The 20,682-nt window shown below is 37.3% G+C and overlaps 1 protein-coding gene and 1 non-coding gene across 2 annotated transcripts in view; one reads left to right on the forward strand and one right to left on the reverse strand.

Annotated features, from left to right (window-relative positions):
• The window catches only part of KLB (klotho beta), a 34,197-nt gene extending 15,103 nt beyond the window's left edge, over positions 1–19,094 (reverse strand). Inside the window, 1 exon segment of the mRNA XM_068542256.1 lies at positions 18,270–19,094. Within this exon segment, the coding sequence (XP_068398357.1) occupies positions 18,270–19,094 (825 nt within the window).
• LOC137764470 (U4 spliceosomal RNA) lies at positions 7,300–7,439 on the forward strand. The gene has a single exon (XR_011073977.1). It is a non-coding gene; the product is annotated as a U4 spliceosomal RNA (small nuclear RNA).
• Positions 19,095–20,682: the final 1,588 nt, after the last annotated feature.

Genomic DNA, 20,682 nt, shown 5'->3' on the forward strand with positions numbered 1-20,682 from the left:
CATTTCCTGTTGCGTTCATTTAAAACAGAGCCTCACGATCAGTTTCCAGTCTATTTAATAGGTACTTACTGAGCGCTGACTCAATGCCTGTCTTGCCCTGCCCTGAGAGGCTGAAATAAATGGTGCAGGGATTTGCTCTCAGGAGCCAGTAATCTTAATGGGAAAATAAGACTAAAATGTATGAAAGAGAAACATATAAAACTGAATAAAATAAGACACTAAATTAAGGCAGAGGCATGATTCAGTAAAGAACCATGAGCTGTATGGTTCTTAACTTGAGGACTCTAGTTAAGGATTCAAGGCCAGTTAAATGTGCAAAGTCTCCTTCCTGCCTGGCCAGCCAGAGCTTGCTCCTTTATGTATCCGCCTCTCCTCCTCTCAGCACCTGACTTGCTTGTCTCTTGATGGCTCTTCCCAGGTCTGACAATTTCTCCTCTAATTGGGTGTTTCTAAAACAAGGGCACAAACCCTTACTATTTGTAACCCACAAAGTCTGCTTTCAGTCTTGTTCTTTAGCTTTCCTTTTGCTCATTGGAGATGTTTTATATTGGGCTGAATTATCCAAAAGTGCCTTTTTGTAGGTCAAAAACAAAAAAAAACGAGCAATGGCTCAAACCTGATAGATCCTGTGGACATTAAAAATGTTCCATAAACTCTGTTAGGTGGGGAAAGATAGACATTAATGTAAGGGCTGAGGATTCCAAAACTGGTGTCTCCTTGCTTTATGCAAGAATAGTTAATTTAAATAATTCCATGAAAGATTTTCTGAAGAAGTAGATGCCTCAAGGTATTACCTCTATCTACCTGTTCTTACTCCGTTTTCATTGGAAGATCCTGGAACCACTTAGCACCCAAATGTTCCTAAAGATCCTTAAGAATGTCCTTCTCAGAAAAGTGTTCAGGCTGTAGCCTCCTCCCCTGCCTCCACCCCTAGGTTCCAGCTTCTGAAAGGAATCTCAGGGCAGCCCAGGTCAGATTCCACCTTAAGTGGTCTCAGCAGCTCTTTCTCGACTTTTCTGGGGCTGGAATCACAGCAGAAAGTCTTTTTTTTTTTTTTTTAAACACATTTATTAGAGTATAATTGCTTTACAATGGTGTCTTAGTTTCTGCTGTATAACAAAGTGAATCAGCTATACAGATACATATATCCCCATATCCCCTCCCTCTTGTGTCTCCCTCCCACCCTCCTTATCCCACCCCTCTAGGTGGTCACAAAGCACTGAGCTGATCTCCCTGTGCTATGCGGCTGCTTCCCACTAGCTATCTATTTTACATTTGGAAGTGTATACACAGCAGAAAGTCTTAACTGCATTTTTCCTGATTTGAAACAAAAGCAATCATGCATTACTAGAATTCACAGGGAGGCATTCTTTGCTTTATTCTAAGCGGTCACTTAATCTCTTGGTAGCCTCAGTGCTTTCATCCATAAAAGCCACAGTGAGTGATCAGTACGCCTCTTTAGGGTGGGTGTGCACCTCTGATGTGTAAACTGTGAAGCACTAAACACACGTTAAGTTTCTGAGCCATAAACTAGCTGCCTTGCGAATATGATGCCATCAGACGTTAAAGGGAGAGTGAGATGAAATTAATATAAATGTATTAAACCAGTCCTAATAGCAGTTAACCGGTTCTAATAGGGAAAAAAAGGAGGGGGGCTTTTCTTTGAAATAGATATTCTATTGCTTATTTCTGTAACTATATGAAAGATGACTTAAGCTGTGATAACAGACATGTACCTTTGCAATAGCTTTCCAAGCGAGTTTTCTGGAGATATATATCTCTCCATGTATCTATATATACATGTGTTGTTATGCCCCAAGTTGACCTTGGTGTTTCACAGTGTCTCTTTCACCTTTGCTGCTATTTGCATAGGCTATCAAGGTATCTAGGGTTATCTTTGCTCTGGGCTGAAGACAGCCTCTCCATCCTCATGTGGAGAATGTGGGGGAGGTTCTTTGTGCAGCACTTGTAGTTATAACCTGATCCTGTTCGCCAGGTAACAAGGTAAAAACTATTGCTCTGAGGCAGTGAGTTTGACATAACTCCTGATGAAACTGGGGTATCTATGCGTGTGCTTTGGTCCAATGCTCATAAAGGAGGTCTGCTGGGGAAACTGAACTGGTGTTGGCGGGGGAGTGCAACCTGGGCCCTGCAACCTTGCACAATAGTCATTTTGTGATTTTCCAAGGTTACCCTCTATCTTGTACAAGGCCGTCTACCTTTGGAATGATTGATTTAAGGGAGCTTCAACCTTTGTTCTTTAGATTCAGTAGCTTAAAGGGGAAGTCAGCTTTTTCTTTTTGAGGCAGATAGCAGGGCCTAATGTCATTGAGAGACAGCCAGGGACCTAATATCTCATTCTGTCCCCTCCTCTAATCTAACGTAGCAGCTCTTTGATGCCCCTGGAAGTCCAGACTCAGATAAGTTCTGTGGATGATAGGAGGCAAATAAGATAGCTGGACAACTTTAGAAACAAAGATGAAGAAGGGGTCAGAGGTCAGGGAGACATGGTGGAAGGGACACGGGTGGAAGGCAGTGCTTTGGAAGGCTTGCGTTGAAGAAACCTAGTGCATCACACGTGTCTGTATTTAAGGAACACCCAATCATTTGTCAAAAATTAAATTTTTGTTAAATTTTCAAATCTGTGCATGAATTTAGCCACATTTTGGCTGAAATATTTTCATGTGAATTATAAACTTGTTTATTGTTAAAACTATTTAATAAAGTATTAAATGAAAATCATTAAAGAAAATATACTTTAAAACTCCACAGAGCAAACTGTTTTCATATTTCTGTGTTCCCCCCAACTTTTCCAAATATATTTCCCAGCTAAAGTCACTCTAACATTTTCCATGTTATTTTTAGTTTTCATAATAATCTTAGTATAACAATTCATCAATCTAATGAAATATGATTTACTTAGTCATCTCCCTCTTTTGATAAAAATTAGCTTGTTTTTCTTTTCCTGCCTTCTTTCCTTCCTTCTTCCCTCCCTTTACTTACCCTCCCTCCCTCCCTCCTTCCTCTCTCTCTCTTTCTCTCTCTTCATGCCTTCCTTCCTTCCTGTCATAAATAATGTAGTAACTAACTTTGGTCATATAACTTTTAATTTGTTTGAATTCTTTCCTTTTTTTAATCCCAGGAATGAGCTACCTATTTTTTGAATTGTTTTGCATGTTTCCAAATTGATTTCCATACATTTTGTCCTTCACTGTGAGTGTTTTCTGACCACCTGCTTGGAATCATTGATTGCTCTTTTGGGGGATAACTGGCCATCAGGAATGATATAAAAGTGCTACTCACCTACTTGATACCACAGGGGACAGGACCCGGGTCTTGAAAGCAGAACACCCAGGCTCTAGCACTGGCCCTGCTACTAATTAGCTTTACGGTCTTGGATCAGTCAATTCCCTCTTAGCAGCCTCAGTTCCCTCCTTCATTATACTGAGCTAAAAATAAACACTCTAGAGAATCATTGTGAAGATGGAATGAGGTAATACATGTAAAGACCCTATGAAAACCACACGAACTTAAATTTGACGGACTTTGAAAGAGCGAGCTGAAAATTATTTAACCTGCTGTGCAGAACTGTGGGAAGTTGTGTAGGCGTGAGGGTTGTTCGCAGATGGCTCTCCCTGACCTCTCAAGGCTCGCAGCTGACCGTTTTGTCCTCATTTATTTTTTTGCTGCTGATCAAAATTATTCATTGTTCATTTGGGCTAGAATTAATTTCAGTTTGATTTATTATTTAATTTACTCAGCACTTCTTTATATTAAGTATCAAGTTTTCTACTAGTTACAATTGCTGCTCTTCCAGATTATTTAACATTCATTCATTCCACAAATATTTATTGGGTGCTTAAGATATGTGAACTTTATTGTTCATTGCTAAAAAAAAATTATGTGATTGTTATTTTCTTATTAATTTTTTGACAATCTTGAAACTCTCTTGGAAACAATATCTTACCCTCATTATTCTTAGGAGAGAATTTAAATATTAACAAAAGTTACCACCTTTCATAAAGAAAATATTTACCCATTCTATTTTTAATGGTTCGAATTCATATTTTCTATGGTTGGACTAACTCAGTAATGATCATATTAAAATTCATTTTCCTCCTATTTTCTTTTCAATCATTGTATTTTCAACTTATTCTAACAAATCATTGATTGTTATCAATTTGCCTAGTGTCAGGATTTCCGCATAGAAATCATGTAAAAACTAAACTCTAATATACTTGTTCCTTAAAAAAAGTCCTATTATTGTTATAGAATTCTAATTTCAATTATAATATTACTAAACTAAACCAGTGCCTGAGCCAGAATCTAAACCTGGCAACGCAAAGGGAAAAAGGTCTAGAATAAAGTTCATAATTTATTAAATGAAGCATCTGTGGGTTTCCCCAGATATTAGAAGGGCACTTAGAAGAAATCAATATCAGTAAATTGGTACCTTACTGAAGTTCAGTTTCCTTGCCCAAGGAGAACATTTGCATGCCAACTTTGCAGAAGGTGAAATGACATTTTAAGCTTTCTGTTAGTACTAAATTAACAATAGTGATCCTATTAGTAATTTTTTAATGCAAAAAGACTATATCTCCAAGTATAATTGAAGCTAAAATGGCCTGGGTTGGAGACTTAAAGCCTTTCTTCAGGATTTAGGAATAAAAAGTTAAAGATAGTCAACATAGAAACCACTCTGAGAATTACAAATAATATAATTTGTACAAAAACAAAAATAAGACCTACCATTTTGGGGCCTGCAACAAAGGCAGACTGACCATGAACCTAAGGAAGCTGAAACTTCAGTACTCCTCACTCCCCTGAGTCCCCATGAAATGTGCTGGGAGGGTGGGGAGCCAGGTAGTGATTGGAAACATTTCTAAGTAAGTATCGATATTTCTGATAAATTCCTTGAAGAGACCTCAGAAAATAAGGAATCTGAATCTCCAAGACCACAGTAATTTGTTGTAATATTTTTCTCATTCTAAATAGATGTTTACCTTTGCACCAGCTTTTGTGTCCATAATTTTGAATTTTTTCCTTATGTAAGTCTCAGGCCCATGCAACATAGATCCACTCCTGGCCTACGAGCTTCCTGAGTGCAGGGGCTGTATCTCTTTTGTTCACAGTTATACATACAGATGTCCAGGGAAGAGCCTGGCATAGAATACTTGTTGAATAAATGCCCACTATGGATCAGCTAGTTTGTTGGTGACCTGACATACATTGTTGATAATACAGCCTCTGCAAAGCAGGTTTTATTTTTCCCATTTTAGAGAAGAAACTGAAGTTCACAGAGGCTAGGTAGTCGTGGAGACAGGATGTGAATCCAGGCCTCTCTGATCACTATACTAAACCATCGTGCTTTCTGTATGTCCCACCAGTTCTAAATTTTGAATGTTGGGGAAAGGCCATTTGATGTGAACCACAGCATACTGTTCTAAAATTATATTTTCTTTCGGCTGTACTTGGTTATTAAAAGAACTAAACAGTCCTAGAATGAGGGTCCCACTCTCACCTGTTGAGAATAAAGTATCTATACGTGTCTGGAATTTAGGATCACCTAGAAAGTTCATGGAGGACCTGCCAGCAAATTTGGGGTATTCAGAAAACCATGTAGTTTTCCAAGTGTCTAGTACAGCATGTAATATTTATGTGTAATTCCCTGTACCTCTTTCCTAGAACCAGCGATGTTGACACTGGATATTGTCCTTACTGGTGTCAGAGACTAAATGAGTCCCTTAGGAACCATTTCTACACTTGACTGTCTTGACCAAGGATGGTGATCATTACACCATTGTCGATGTTAGACCGAAAGGGCAGGGACGCTGTGGTTGCATAGCAGTTAGCCCAGCATCACCTTTGAACAAATCATAATTAAATGGTCCTTAAAGATGAGTGACTTTCATGATCAAATATAACAGAATAGTGGTTAAATTACAGAACCATAGAAAATTTACAATATAAACAGTAATAAGAATGAACATATATTTAGTGCTAAATGTGCTGAGCACTATTCTAAGCACTTTCCATGTACTATCTCATTTAATCCTCATTTAAATCTTGAGAAGTAGGTACTATTATTATTCCCGTTTTATAGGAGAGGGAAGAGAGGTTAGGTAGCTTGTTCATAAGCTAAGTCAAGCCCAGGCTGTATTGCTCCAAGTTCTGTGTTCTTGCCTGCTAATTAGAGGTAGAAGACGGACTTTAGAGATCATTTGGTCCAACTCTTAAAAACTCTCTATTATAGATAAGATGCTGAAGCAAAAGAAATAAGTGACTTGGGAATTCCCTGGTGGTCCAGTGGTTGGGACTCTGCGCTTCCACTGCAGGGGCCCAGGGTTCGATCCGTGGTCAGGGAACTAAGATCCCACAAGCCGCATGGCGCGGCCAAAAAAAAAGAAAAAAAGAAAAAAGTGACTTGCCCAAGGTCTCAGTTAGTGCAAAGCCAGAATTAGAACTAAATCCTTCAGCCTCTAGATCACTGTGATTTCTGGTCATGATGCACATTAAATTATGAGCTTTTGAAACACACTTTTACATCTCAGACTCAAAGGTGATTGAACAGGCTGTGCAAATGCAAGTGTATGTAACAGACATGGCACAAAAACAAGGGCCAGTACATTGAGAAAGCCATCTGACAGTGTTTGGGTGCCAGGAACACTCTAAGAGACAATCTGAGAGTCATGGTTTTGATTACGCCTTCATCCAACCCCCTCAGTCCCCAGTCAAACCGAGAGTTCATCAGCATTACCTTCTGTTCTGCTTAATTATTTTTTCCCCTTCAAGAAATTATACACATCAGCAAAATCAAGTTTAGAGAAATCATTTTTACTTATCTCTTTCCTTCAACCCATGGCTATTTTTAAAAAAAATAAATTTATTTATTTATTTTTGTCTGCGTTGGGTCTTCTTTGCTGCACGCGGGCTTTCTCTAGTTGCGGTGCGCGGGCTTCTCGTCGCGGTGACTTCTCTTGCTGCAGAGGACAGGCTCTAGGTGCGCAGGCTTCAGTAGTTGTGGCACGCGGGCTCAGTAGTTGGGGCTCACGGGCTCTAGAGCTCAGGCTCAGTAGCTGTGGCGCACGGGCTTAGTTGCTTTGCCGTATGTGGGATCTTCCCGGACCAGGGCTCGAACCCATGTCCCTTGCATTGGCAGGCGGATTCTTAACCACTGTGCCACCAGGGAAGGCCTCAACCCATAGCTATTATTTTATCCTTTTCTTCACTCTTCATTCATTTATGTTGATTGATTGCTTAAATTCAAGTCTATAAACACTTATTTAACAAATACAAGGCAGCTTTGCGCAGTGGCAGTATCATAGCCAATGAGGTTTATCCGAGGCATGATTATTGCTAGTTGAAAACTTTCCCAATACCCCGCCATGAAGACTTGAAATATAGTTGACATTGGCAATTTTTGAGAGTCTCTACGGAGACTGCTTAAAAAAAAAAAAGCAAGTCACCTTAGTAGGCATTTAGAAAAAATATTAACAAGATAGCTCCTGCCTTCAGATGACCTCTGACCTCTAGTAGGAGAGAGAAGTATAGAAATAAGTAGAAGAAAAACAGTATACTTCTACATTTCAATTAATTAGAAATGATAACAAAAGCTTAATGTAGTAATATGATTCAAATTTGTAAAAAAATGACTATATGTATATGCTTATATATACATAGAAAAATATTTGGACATTGAACAAGCCGCTAGCAGTTGTTACTTCTAGAGTATGGGATTAGGGAGTAAGAAAAGAGGAGAGCTTTCCTTTTTTAACTTTATGTCTTTCTGTATTGTTTGAATGTTTTGCAGTAAAAATGCATTATTTTTGAAATTTAAAAAAGTCACGAGAATTGGTTGAAACAGATGGTTTCTGTCAGTGAATTTAATTGCTCTATGCTATCACTCTTTACTTTCTCTGAAGTTCCAAAAATCTCAAAGGAAAAAAAAGAAACAAATTAAAAGTTATTTTATTCTGGATGTCATTATATATTTTTACTCTGGAATAATACGTTGATATTCAAAGGTAAAAGGAGGAGGCGTACAATACACACGTGATTAACATGGAAGAAGAACTGATAACAATAAACCCAGCTCTTCATTTAAGATTCAGTCACATAATCTCTGGTCAAGATATGATGCCATAAAGAACCAATGAATGGAATCCTCCAAATACTAAAAGATCCTGGTTTTCACCAGCCTCAAGGCTCCCCCAAACAAGTAGCACTGTTAGATCACCCAGGAAATCATTTGAATTTCTTCTGTGATTCACTGTTTATTGGTTAGTAAGTTAGAAGGTTCTGATCTATTCTCAGCATCCCTCTACTTTTCAGCAGGAGAATTGCTGTTAATGTTCAATAATTTTAATTACTCCTTTTTTTTTTCACTTTAAAGAAAAATTTATTTATTTATTTATTGGCTGTGTTGGGTCTTCGTTTCTGTGCGAGGGCTTTCTCTAGTTGCGGCGAGCGGGGGCCACTCTTCATCGTGGTGCGTGGGCCTCTCACTATTGTGGCCTCTCTTGTTGCGGAGCACAGGCTCCAGACGCGCAGACTCAGTAGTTGTGGCTCACGGACTTAGTTGCTCCGCGGCATGTGGGATCCTCCCAGACCAGGGCTCGAACCCGTGTCCCCTGCATTGACAGGCAGATTCTCAACCACTGTGCCACCAGGGAAGCCCAATTACTCCTTTTTAACATAGACTATTTTCTAATATTGAGTTTTCTCAGTAAGATTTTTTACATGCAAATAAATGACACATGTATTATATTATAAACTAGTGTGAAGTTTCCCTCAGTTCATAATTTCGTCATATCTAGCACTGTTTCCACTACTTACAATATTTTCTGTTCTCCAGTTGGGCCTAATTTTCCACGTATGAGGGTGTTCATGTCAAATTAAGCTGTTTAAATATGATCACAATGTTATTCTCTGAACATTTATAATTACATTTATTTAAATCTGTTAATCATTCACTGAAGTATAACTTTTTCTACTTAATGATTAGAAAAGGTAAATACTGCTCTCTTGAAGGTTATAAAATACCAATTGTCGTCTACAAATAGTTTTTTTTTACATGACTCTTCTCTCTAACATTGGTATTCTGGTTATTGAAACTTTTTAGCAATTCTTATCCGAGAGTTGTTTTTACCTTTTATTCAAATTTGATTGGGAACATCTATAAGAATACTAGTTTTAACTTGTTTGATCGTTATTTCCTATATTTTGTTAGAGGTGTCTTAGGTCCTAATGAAGATGAGTTGGGATAATAATATAGGTACTATGGAGAGTTCCCTGGTTGCCTGGTGGTTAGGATTCTGGGCTTTCACTGCTGTGGCCCGGGTTCAATCCCTGGTCAGGGAACTGAGATCCCATAAGCCGCGTGGCATTTTGAAAAAAAAAAAAATATATATATATATATATATATATACATATATACATATATGTATTTTTATATAAAATGTACTATGCATTAGCTAATTAAATGAATGATTGTGTTAACATTTTTAAACTTTAGATGGTATTGCCGAGGGCACACGTATGTGATTTAACAGCACTTTAATGGGACACTAAAGTTTTGAGCAAATAAAAAGTAAAATCATGGGGACAAAGGAAAAAACTCATGGTTAATGTATGGATCAGTGATAAACTGTTCATAGATTTTGTGGACAAATAAAACATGTAGGTAGATTTTTAAAAATAGATCTTTATTGGAGTATAATTGCTTCACAGTACTGTGTTAGTTTCTGCTGTATAACAGAGCAAATCAGCTATGTGCATACGTATGTCTCCATATCCCCTCCCTCTTGCGTCTCCCTCCCACCCACCTTATCCCACCCCTCTAGGTCATCGCAAGGCACCGAGATGATCTCCCTGTGCTATGCAGCTGCTTCCCACTAGCTATCTATTTGACATTTGGTAGTGTATATATGTCGATGCTACTCTCGCTTCACCCCAGCTTCCCCCTCCCTCCCCGTGTCCTCAAGTCCATTCTCTATGTCTATGTCTTTATTCCTGCCCTGCCACTAGGTTCATCAGTACCATTTTTTTTTTTTAGATCCCATATATACGCATTAGCATACGGTATTTGTTTTTCTCTTTCTGACTTACCTCACTCTGTATGACAGACTCCAGGTCCATCCACCTTGCTACAAATAACTCAATTTTGTTTCTTTTTATGGCTGAGTAATATTCCATCATATATATGTGCCACAACTACCATATGATGCAGCAATCCCACTACTGGGCATATACCCTGAGAAAACCATAATTCAAAAAGAGACATGTACCACAATGTTCATTGCAGCACTATTTACAATAGCCAGGACATGGAAGCAACCTAAATGTCCATTGACAGATGAATGGATATACATAGATTGTTTTGGTCTTTAAATAGGTAATATGAGTCAACTATCTATTGAGTCTGCATCAACACAAGTGGCTGCAATGGAGTTGTAGGCTGTAAATCGTTTTTCACTGAGGCTAGGTAGCTGATTCATGTCATTAAAACTTGCTAGCTTGGATTCGGACAGATGAAATTTTAATTTTGGATCTGACACTTATTATGAGTAAAAAAACCACACTTGTACAGCTTTGTAACCTCAGGCAAATTTCTGTGGGCTTCAGTTTCATCAACTATAAAATGCCTATAAGAATATCTACCTGGCAGGGTTGATGTGAGAATTGAATGAGCTAACATGTGAAAAGTACCTAGTACAGTTTCTGACAGTACATTAGGTGTGTGAAAAAATATTCTGCTTATAATAATAGTTATTAAGAATAGTATGGGGGCTTCCCTGGTGGCGCAGTGGTTGAGAATCTGCCTGCCAATGCAGGGAACACGGGTTCAAGCCCTGGTCTGGGAAGATCCCACATGCCGCGGAGCAACGAAGCCCGTGCACCGCAGCTACTGAGCCTGCGCGTCTGGAGCCTGTGCTCCGCATCAAGAGAGGCCGCGATAGCGAGAGGCCCGCGCACCGCGATGAAGAGTGGCCCCCGCTTCCCGCAACTAGAGAAAGCCCTCGCACAGAAACGAAGACCCAACACAGCCATAAATAAATAAATAAATAACTATTAAAAAAAAAAAGAATAGTATGACAAAATGTCAAAAAGTTATCTGTAATAATTGTCTCAAGTCTCCATTTTAAGACTTAAGACCAATCTCTGTCCTTTATTCTCCCCATTTCTGTGTTCTTTTTTGTCTGTTTGCTTGTTTTTGGTGTTGGCGGGGACATGGTGGAAGGTAGCAAGTAAGTTTTTTTTAACCTTCTCACTGACAGAAAAGCTTGGGCTAGTTTTTTAGCTACAAGATTTAGCAAAAATTAATTTTAATATGTTATTGTCTTGCAACCCAACTTTAACAAGGGAGTTTTTAAAAATTCCTTTCTTTTTTCATGGAAAAAAATCGTTTCAGACGATCCTTGAAGATTTTGCTTCTGTCTAACCAAGGCAAGCTAAAAATGCTCCAGCTAGAAACTGCATTTCAAAATATTACACTTAGTCTTCAAGATATTGGTGGGGGTGTTGGGCCAAAGAGGTTTAAAAATGACATTTAATCTATTTAAATGTGCCTGTGAAACACTGCAGCCTTCTTGTTCAAGAAAGCAGGGACTTTCCTGGTGGCGCAGTGGCTAAGAATCTGCCTGCCAATGCAGGGGACACGGGTTCGATCCCTGGTCCAGGAAGATCCCACATGCCGCAGAGCAACTAAGCCCGCGAGCCACAACTACTGAGCCCACGTGCCACAACTACTGAAGCCCGCGTGCCTAGAGCCCCTGCTCCGCAACAAGAGAAGCCACCGCAATGAGAAGCCCCTGCACCTCAATGAAGAGTAACCCTCCCTGGCCGCAGCTAGAGAAAGCCCACGTGCAGCAATGAAGACCCAACACGGCCAAAAGATAAGTAAATAGAAAATAAATAAATTTATAAAAAAGAAAGCAGTTGCAGCTGTCTGTTGCCAACGAAGGCTTAGCTATAAATCATGTGAATGGTGGCTTTTTCACAGCTGTTTTTGCTGTTTTAGCACTAAATTTTGGTTAAGAATTTCGACAAGTCCTTAAGAAGTGTACTATATAAAGATGATTGTTTTCTTTCCTTTTCTTTTAAAAATACAAAATATTCTCTTTACTTTCTCATCTTATGTAATTTTTGCTTTTGTCACAACACATAAAAATAGAAAGAATAGTATAACGACCCCTCAAAACACATCTCTCAGCTTTAAGGATCATCAACATTCTGCACCTTGTTTCGAGATGGGCTTTCAATGTAAACTTTTTAATAGAAGCTGGTATACACAGAAATTGATTTGCACGTTCTGAAAAGACTATATGTTTATGCCAGTATCTGGGTTGGTGTGCGTGTGTGTGGGTGTGCATGTGTGTTTGTGTCTGTAGTCCACTTTTATTCAATAACAATTTTAAATACTTTCTGGGGCCAGGCAGATCTCCCTTAAATAGAAAATAATTAATATTATTTATTGAATACCTAATACATATGCAGCCTCGTGTGACCTTCTCTGAGGGAATGACGCCAATAAATGCTAAGACAGAGTTCCTCAAAGAGGTGGAAAAATAGGGAATAAATCAAGTCTTATTCTAGGCTCAGGAACAAATGGGTGAGGCCTTGACCTAGAGTAGAGTTTCAAAACATTTCTTGTCCTGAAACCCTCTTTCACAGTATTAAGCAATCTCTTGAGCCCCTGAGGAATTTAAAAAATCATTTCATTATTTGTGTGTGGTATACAAACAAGAGTTGACATATATTTTATTTTATATAAGTCTATTTCTTTAAAGATTGTACTGAAAAGTTTATTTCAAAGAAGTTTAAAATATTCAGAAAATAAAATACTCATATATAAAATACTCATATACATAAACATAAGTATTGGCATTTTCCCATCTAATAAATATTTTTACATTTTAAAAATTATTTTATTTACATAAGAAAAAGCATTTTATGACACATTTTTAAATGACACAATGTGTTTGGTTTCACGACTGAATATATACTAAAATGCAGAATAAAATTTACATATTCAAAGGTCTTTTCCAAGGCTGGTACACCTACCTCTTTTTGTATGGGATATGACATTGGGCATAACAAAGATGAACATTTTTTAATTTTAAATGTTACATATTTATTTTAAGGATATTAGAAAATACTGGTATTTTGTGTATAATAGGATATAAAATTTCCTTTCAAAATAAACATTTTTTTTTTTTTTTGGCCACACGGTTTGTGGGATCTCGGTTCCCTGACCAGGGATTGAACCCCGGACCACAGAAGTGAAAGCACTGAATCCTAACTACTAGACCACCAGGGAACTCCCCTCAAAATAAACATTTTTAAAGAAAAATGTTTTAATAAATAATAGTGCATGTGGTACTTAGATATACAAACAAACAAAAAAGCCAGCAAAAAAGCCAGCATGAAGTGATGCACAAAATACCCAAACTTTGTGAAACACAGTGTCATGGCATCAAAAATGGATAAATATTTATATATTTATAATATTGCTTCTATAACATTCTGTTTGAATTCTTGAATTTTACTCTTAAAAAAGTACAAGCTTTCAAAAAGTAAGTTTACTGTTTTGTTCATAAATAACTATATAAGAGAAATAGTCTGGGGCAACTCTTTCAAGTATTTTACAAATAACACAAAGTTAGTAGGAACAGTCTTTATTCCCAAAGTGTGAAAAGCCAAATTAGATACAATCATCTACATTATTTCCTCATTTAACATTTTTTAAAGAATCGTTTGTTCTCTAAAAACATCCTGATATGGCATAAATTAGAGTCTATGTATGCGACTTACAGGTCTGGTGAAAATCTCCTTGAGGCAATTTTGTAAAACTGAGACAATTTTACGTCCCTCATACTGATTCTATTTCAAACTTCTTGTTTTTTATGCTTCATGTCTTTAACCAGTTGCCAATTTATAGGTTTAAGTCAGTGGTTTTCATGGAAGGGAAGGGGGAGAAATTTTGTCCCGCCCCCCCGCCCCCAACTCCAGGGGACATTTGGCAACGTCTGGAGGCAATTTTGGTTGTTGTAACCCTGTGGAGGAGGGTGCCACTGTCATCTAGGGGGTAGAGGCCAGGGATGCTGTTAAACGTCCTGTAATGCACAGGACAGCTCACGACAAGAAAGAATTATTTGGCCCAATATGTCAATAGTGCCCAGGTTGAGAAATCCTGGTACTATGTAAACAGTTCACATCTATGAAAGATAATAATTTAAAGCCATGAAGTGGTCAGAACTATCATGGAAGCTGGCAGTATTTAGTGGAGTAATAAACTGAATGAGTTACCATCTTATGAGCCATCTCATATCCCCCAACCTCCCTGCATGTTTACTCAGAGGCTCTCAGATATTTCATTTTAAGGAGGAGGGGATGGAATCTATAAATTTCAGTTATTATGCATATTTACTGCTTTAAAAATAGAATGAAAACAGACACCATTACTGCCTTTACTAATGTGAAAACTTGCAGCTCTGCTGCTCTGAGGCATGAGTGCATAGGCCAAACAGGCTAGGATCTGTCTCTGGGGTTTTAAAAACTGAACTTGGGAGTGAGAACTCTCCTCTACAAAGGAGAGAATGAGGAGAACCCACAAGAAGAAATAAACATGAGAGACTGAGATAAAGGGCTTCTGAGAGTGTCCTGGTTACTGGGTCCATTCATCCCTGTGATCTGGTTATAGGAAAATGCTCATTTTTGCTTAAGCCAACTTGAATTAGGTTTCTGTAAGAGTCCTAACTTATAAACACACCACTGGATTAGTATAAGCAATATTTCAAGAATTAGCAAGAATGCAATGAAATATGAATTTTGAACTTGAGATTGGTTCTTTGATGACAAGGTTTAAGATGGAAATCCTAAACCACTCATTCCACAAACCTTAATACCTATCATGTACCTAATATTCTGTGCTAGGTGCTGGAAACATAAAACACGTGAAAAATAGTCTCTCCTTGCAAAGAACTCTCAGGCTAGTTGGGGGAGATGGAAAAGTAGCATATGAAAAGACTGCTATGATAAAAGCAAGCACCTTTTATGATGGGAGCCCTCAGGAGGGACACTGATCCTAACGAGTCAAGGAGAACTTAGAGCTGGTGACTGCCTAAATTGAGTATTGAAGGACATTAGATGGATAAAGCAGGGAGTAAGGAGGGTGTCCTAGCTGGATAGAGAGCTAGTAGAGGCTGAGTGGACAGGAATAGTAAGGTAAAATTAAGGCACTCCTAGTAGTGCATTGTTGTGGAGTGTAGGGTACAAGGGGTCGGCATTAGTGATGCGGACGGGAGAGAGATGGGGATGGCCAGGAAGGAGGGAATGGAGGCCGGGGTTGTGTCTTGAAGATCTTGATGAAAACTTGGGACTTTATCTGTAAAACTTTGGGAAGCCACTAATGGATTTTATGCAAGGGAGTGACATGATGCTTGGTAGAAATGTCACTCTGTCAATGGAGATAATAATAGGTACCTGGCAAGGTTGTTGTAAAGATTATAGATAATATATAAAGCTATGATTACAGTGCTTAGAGATGGTTAAGGCCAAAAAAGTCACCCACTTTCTATTCCAAATATTGTAAAAATCTCAGAGTGCAGCATCTATTAGTAGGGGTGATTATAGTAAATTTCTACCTGAGAGACCTGCTCTAGGTGCCACCAAGTCCGCATAAAGTGGAGTCTAGATTCCAGGTCAGTCTCAGGACTGCCTAGACCATTTAGGTTTCCTGCAAACCAGGACATTTCAGACTGAGATGGCATTTTCAGCATCATCCTGGAACTAGAAACATTGCAATAGCCGCTGTGAAATCTTTTCAATATCTGAGGATTGGGGAATAAAGTGGTCTATAAACCACCCATGAATTTAGTTTTATATTAGTTTTTTTAACTCAATAAATATTCTTGGACAAAAAACTAGTCCTAAAGAATGCTTCTTCTGGGTCACAAGGTGGCATAATAAGGAAGAAATACTTCATTGCAACATAAAATATCAAATGAATCTTTTCTATGTTAAAAGGAGGACAGAGAGGGAGCAAGTGAGAAAATCTAGTTCACCTCAGGACGCCAGACTATTGCAAGATTTCTCTCTGGTGCTATAAGCCACTGGGTTATGGGGCAGAGTTCACTTTCTGACTAATTACAAGGGACCCCTCATGCTCCTTATGTAGGTTCGTGATTTAGAAACTTTAAAGGGATGAAAGAAATTATTTGGAAAACATAATAATTTAAAAATGTAATCCATCAATTTAACACTATAAAATTTATGTTACTATCAGAGAGTGTTAATTTTGTGTTAGAGGCAGAGCTTATCTTAAATTAGAGGAAAATGAAAAACATCTGAAAATATAGCTTTGATAGGTTAGGTTTGGAAGCAGCATCTATTTGTTAGTTATAACTTTTTCTTGTGTATTTTTATCAGTCAGTTTTTAAGGCTTTAAATGAACCACTGAAACATATTCTTCATGATAATTCTAATTGTTAACATTTTTCCAGGTAACCAAAAACTTTTTAACACTTTAGAATATTTTTCTTTACACAAAAGTTGAATAAGCATATATGTGCATGTATTTGCATAGACAACTTTAAAAAGACTATATAAAATACTACTAATACTAGTTTTCTTGAGGTTGGGATTATCAGGTGGAGAGGGAGGGAGAAATTTAACCTTTTCATTGTGTACCCTTTGGTACAATCTGATGTTTCTCAGTTTACACAAGCATGTATTGTCTTAACAATTGAAAGAACTAAATAAAAGGAATATTTTTTCTAAAATATATATGCATAATCTTCATAGTTAATAGCTATAATTTTTCCCCCCTTGAGGCCTATTTGCTAAATCACAGTATACCCACATATTAATAATATGTTCTATATACAACTATATTCAAAGCTATGTAAATGACCTTGAGATTGTAATGCAATCTGTTAACTGCAAGGGCAGATGTGACTGAACCATAGTGCAATGCACACGTATAATCCAGAAAGTTCAAAAAGAAAAGAAGGATTAACAGATATTTTGTATGTGCAAATTTAGACATGGAGTAATTTTATGTTCCTATACATTTTTCTGTTTCTATATATTTAACATTTGATTATTAAAAAATCAAATTACGTCTCGTAGCACATTATGAAACCCTACTAGTAAAGCATTTTTCATTTTCAAAACGTAGCAGGTGTCCAGGGTAATTTATTTTTCCCAAGCAAGCTATTTAGCTCAAAAAGTGAAGTCTGATTCTAGATATTAGCCTCAATATGAGATGAAATCTCTTGAAAATTCCTGAAAGATTGCTCTTTTAAAAATATTCTTAATAGAGGCATTCAATGTTTACTAATGTTGTTGTAATTTATAAATTCCATGTTGACAACAGCTCATTTTACTCTGTAAACTTGGGCAAGTTATTTAATCTCACTAAGCTTCAGTTTGCTCATCTTTAAAATGGGGATAATAATAGGACCCAGTTCATAAGGTTATCATGAGGATTAAACGTGATAATGCATGTAATATGCTTAATGTCGTCTGTGGTAAATAGTAAGCACTCAATAAATATTAGCTATTATTTTGCTTACATTTTCACCATTGTTTTAATCATTTTAGCATTTCCCAGCATAAACTCTAGCTTTTGAAATATGCTCCTTTAAAACCCTTAAAGCATATTCTTCCCAGTTTTTATGCTACTAGTTGAATTTTAGCTCCTAGAACAAATAATGTCATCTTTCCTGCCATGTAATACAAATAAAACCAACTGTGAAATACATTTATTTCAATTCCTGCATTTAATACGTATCATCAGTTAGCTAACATTTATTGAGCTCACTATTTCTAAATATCACTAAGCATAGCAAGACTAACAACAAATACATATTTGAAATGGTCATGCCTTAACATAAAATTATGAAATTGTTGCATGTGGTCAGAAAAGGGTTTCAACGATGAAATTTATAAAGGACTGGTTTTCCACAGAATGAAAGTAAACCCACATTCTCCTGCTCTGATGTATAACAGTAGACTTAAAAATAGTTAATTTCAAAAGTGCAATATTTAAGGAAAATAATTGGATTAATACATTAATAATAGCTTAGATAAATAAAACATACACTAAGAATGAAATTTGAGGATAGAACTTGTGAATTAGACTAAAATTAGTTGAGTTGATTTCAATAAAAAGAGTTATTTAAATGGAAGATACATTTCTTAGAGTTTCTTTTAAACTACTGCTCTTTATACTGTGAAGCTATAAGAAGAAGTCAGCTGTACAGTACCTTGATCAGGTTGTGTCCCACGGTGTAGACAGCTGCTAAATTTCCCTTCTCTCCAGGGGCATGGATACCTGTCCCATACCCATGCCAAGAGACTAGATATGGGTTGTGAATTGTAATCCAATATTTGACACGGTCCCCAAACGTCTGGAAGCAGTATGTGGCATAGTCATTGAAGATATCTATTATGGTTTCATTTTTCCACCCCCCATATTTTTCTTGCAGCGCCAAAGGCAAATCCCAATGGTATAAAGTAACTATAGGTTCAACGTTTCTAAGTACCAGAGCGTTGAGAAGAGTATTATAGTACTGGAGACCTTTCGCGTTAGCAGCTGATACTATTCCATCGGGGAAGAGCCTTGGCCAGGAAATTGAAAATTGATAAAAAGAAACACCTAAAAAATCCAGGGCTGATAAGTCTTTTTCCAGAAAAATGTAACTGTCACTGGAACCATTTGTGCTGTTGACATTTTTAAGGTGTGTATGGATGAAATGATCCCATATAGAGGGTCCTTTTCCGTCTGTCTTCCAATTCCCTTCCACTTGAAATGCTCCAGTCCCAACGCCCCAGAAAAAGTTTTTAGGAAAAGTGTCATAGAGAAACAGCTGACTTTCATTTACCGGACTAAAATTAGGATTTTTAGACCATATAGCTCTTCCGTCTCCAGAGAATCCAGTAACAGCTCGGAGGAGAATAAATCCTGACAGGATGACACATCTTTGCAGTCCCCCGCTGGACATTGTTTTCCTGTAGCGTATGTTTCTTTCATCGGTGCTGAAGAAAATCCATTCATTCCCTGGAGATCATGCCGCACAGCCTGGCTTCATTTGCCACTAGCTGCTTGACTGTCTTATCAACGCTTCAGTAAAAAAGCTTGTGATTGTAAAGCTCTGTCAATGATTAGCTTGAACTGTGAGACTTAGGGTGGGTCATGGAGAGCAACGTAATTTGAGGGAGGGGGCTCTATTACCCTCACCAACACGTCACCTTCTCTCTTATTATTGGAAAAATTAGATGGAAATACATGCGACAATAGTTCCAATGTGTAACAAACACACATCAACAATGAATAAAATGCCATAGTTTCTTTGTAGCCTTTCTTATGGATCCAAATCTTTTCTGAATGTTTTGGACATTACTGAGCAAAGTGTATACCTTTTCTATTTTTATAGTTTTTGAGTGGTAATTTTATTTTTCACATTTCAGGAAAAACAATCTTATGGACAAATAAATAGCATTCCTAGATGCCAAAAATAAAGAATTAAAAAACATAAGATATTACACTTCCACGAAAATTACAACACATCTAAGAATAAACTTATTAAATGCTATCTATTTTAAGAAAATTATAAAAATGTCTTTATAAATTAAAAAAAGATAAATGAAGAAATATATAACACTGAAACATTGAATAATTGTTTGGGTGGAAACATTGAATCATTTCCAGTTTAATTTATACATTTAATGCACTTTTAACCAAAGTCCTCTAATCCCAAATTTTACTTCAACAAAATTATTGTGGAAGTTCACTTAAAGAATAAATAGGCAATCATTTAAAAAAAAACTGAAAAAGAAAATAGTGAAGCTGTTTACTACCTTCAGATATAAAAACATTAAAAAATAATTTAGGGAGCATTGTCTGCAATAAGAATAAATAAAAAGAAATATTACAGACTCTATAGCCTCCAAATAACCTTGAAAAAAGTTAAAGTTTTAAATATTTGAAGCATCACATACTAATGAGAAGCAGAGTGGTTAATAGTTTGGCCCCTGGAATTAGACTGCCAGTCATACAGCTGTGTGACTGGGGACAAGTTCTTTCACCTTTCTGCTCCTCAGTTTCCTCTCATGTAAGATAAGGCATAATAATAGTATCGACTGCCTGAATTATTGTGAGGATTAAATGAGTTAATACATGTAAAGCACTTCGAACAGATACTGACACATACATAGTAAGTGCTCAGTGAACATTACTTATTTTTATGTGAAAGGGAAGGATTATTCAGGAAGTGGCGCTAGGATTTAGCATAAGAGACACTAAGTTCTGGCTCCTGCCTACATTTTTAGCTTCATTTCTCATCCGTTAACCACAAGTAACCCCCTTCCCTGCAGCCATAACAAATAACCTCTAAATAGCTGTGCACACATTGATCAGCCCCATCCCTGTGCCTTGGTACATGTGCTCTCTGCATAGGATGTGTTCTCCCCCCACTTCAACTAGCTCATGTCTACCTGTTTTTCAAAATTTCAGTACCTCCTCTGGAAAGCCTTTCTGACTCCCCAGTTTGATTTTATTTATTTTTAAATTTAGATTTTAAAAAGTTTTTAGTTTATCAGTCCTCTTGTGAAAAATCTTCACAATCGCTGCAGATATAGTCACTGCAGAATCTACTCCACCTGTGTCCAATCTCCAGT

Source organism: Eschrichtius robustus, chromosome 4 (assembly GCF_028021215.1).
Source record: "Eschrichtius robustus isolate mEscRob2 chromosome 4, mEscRob2.pri, whole genome shotgun sequence".
Taxonomy (NCBI): Eukaryota; Metazoa; Chordata; class Mammalia; order Artiodactyla; family Eschrichtiidae; genus Eschrichtius; species Eschrichtius robustus.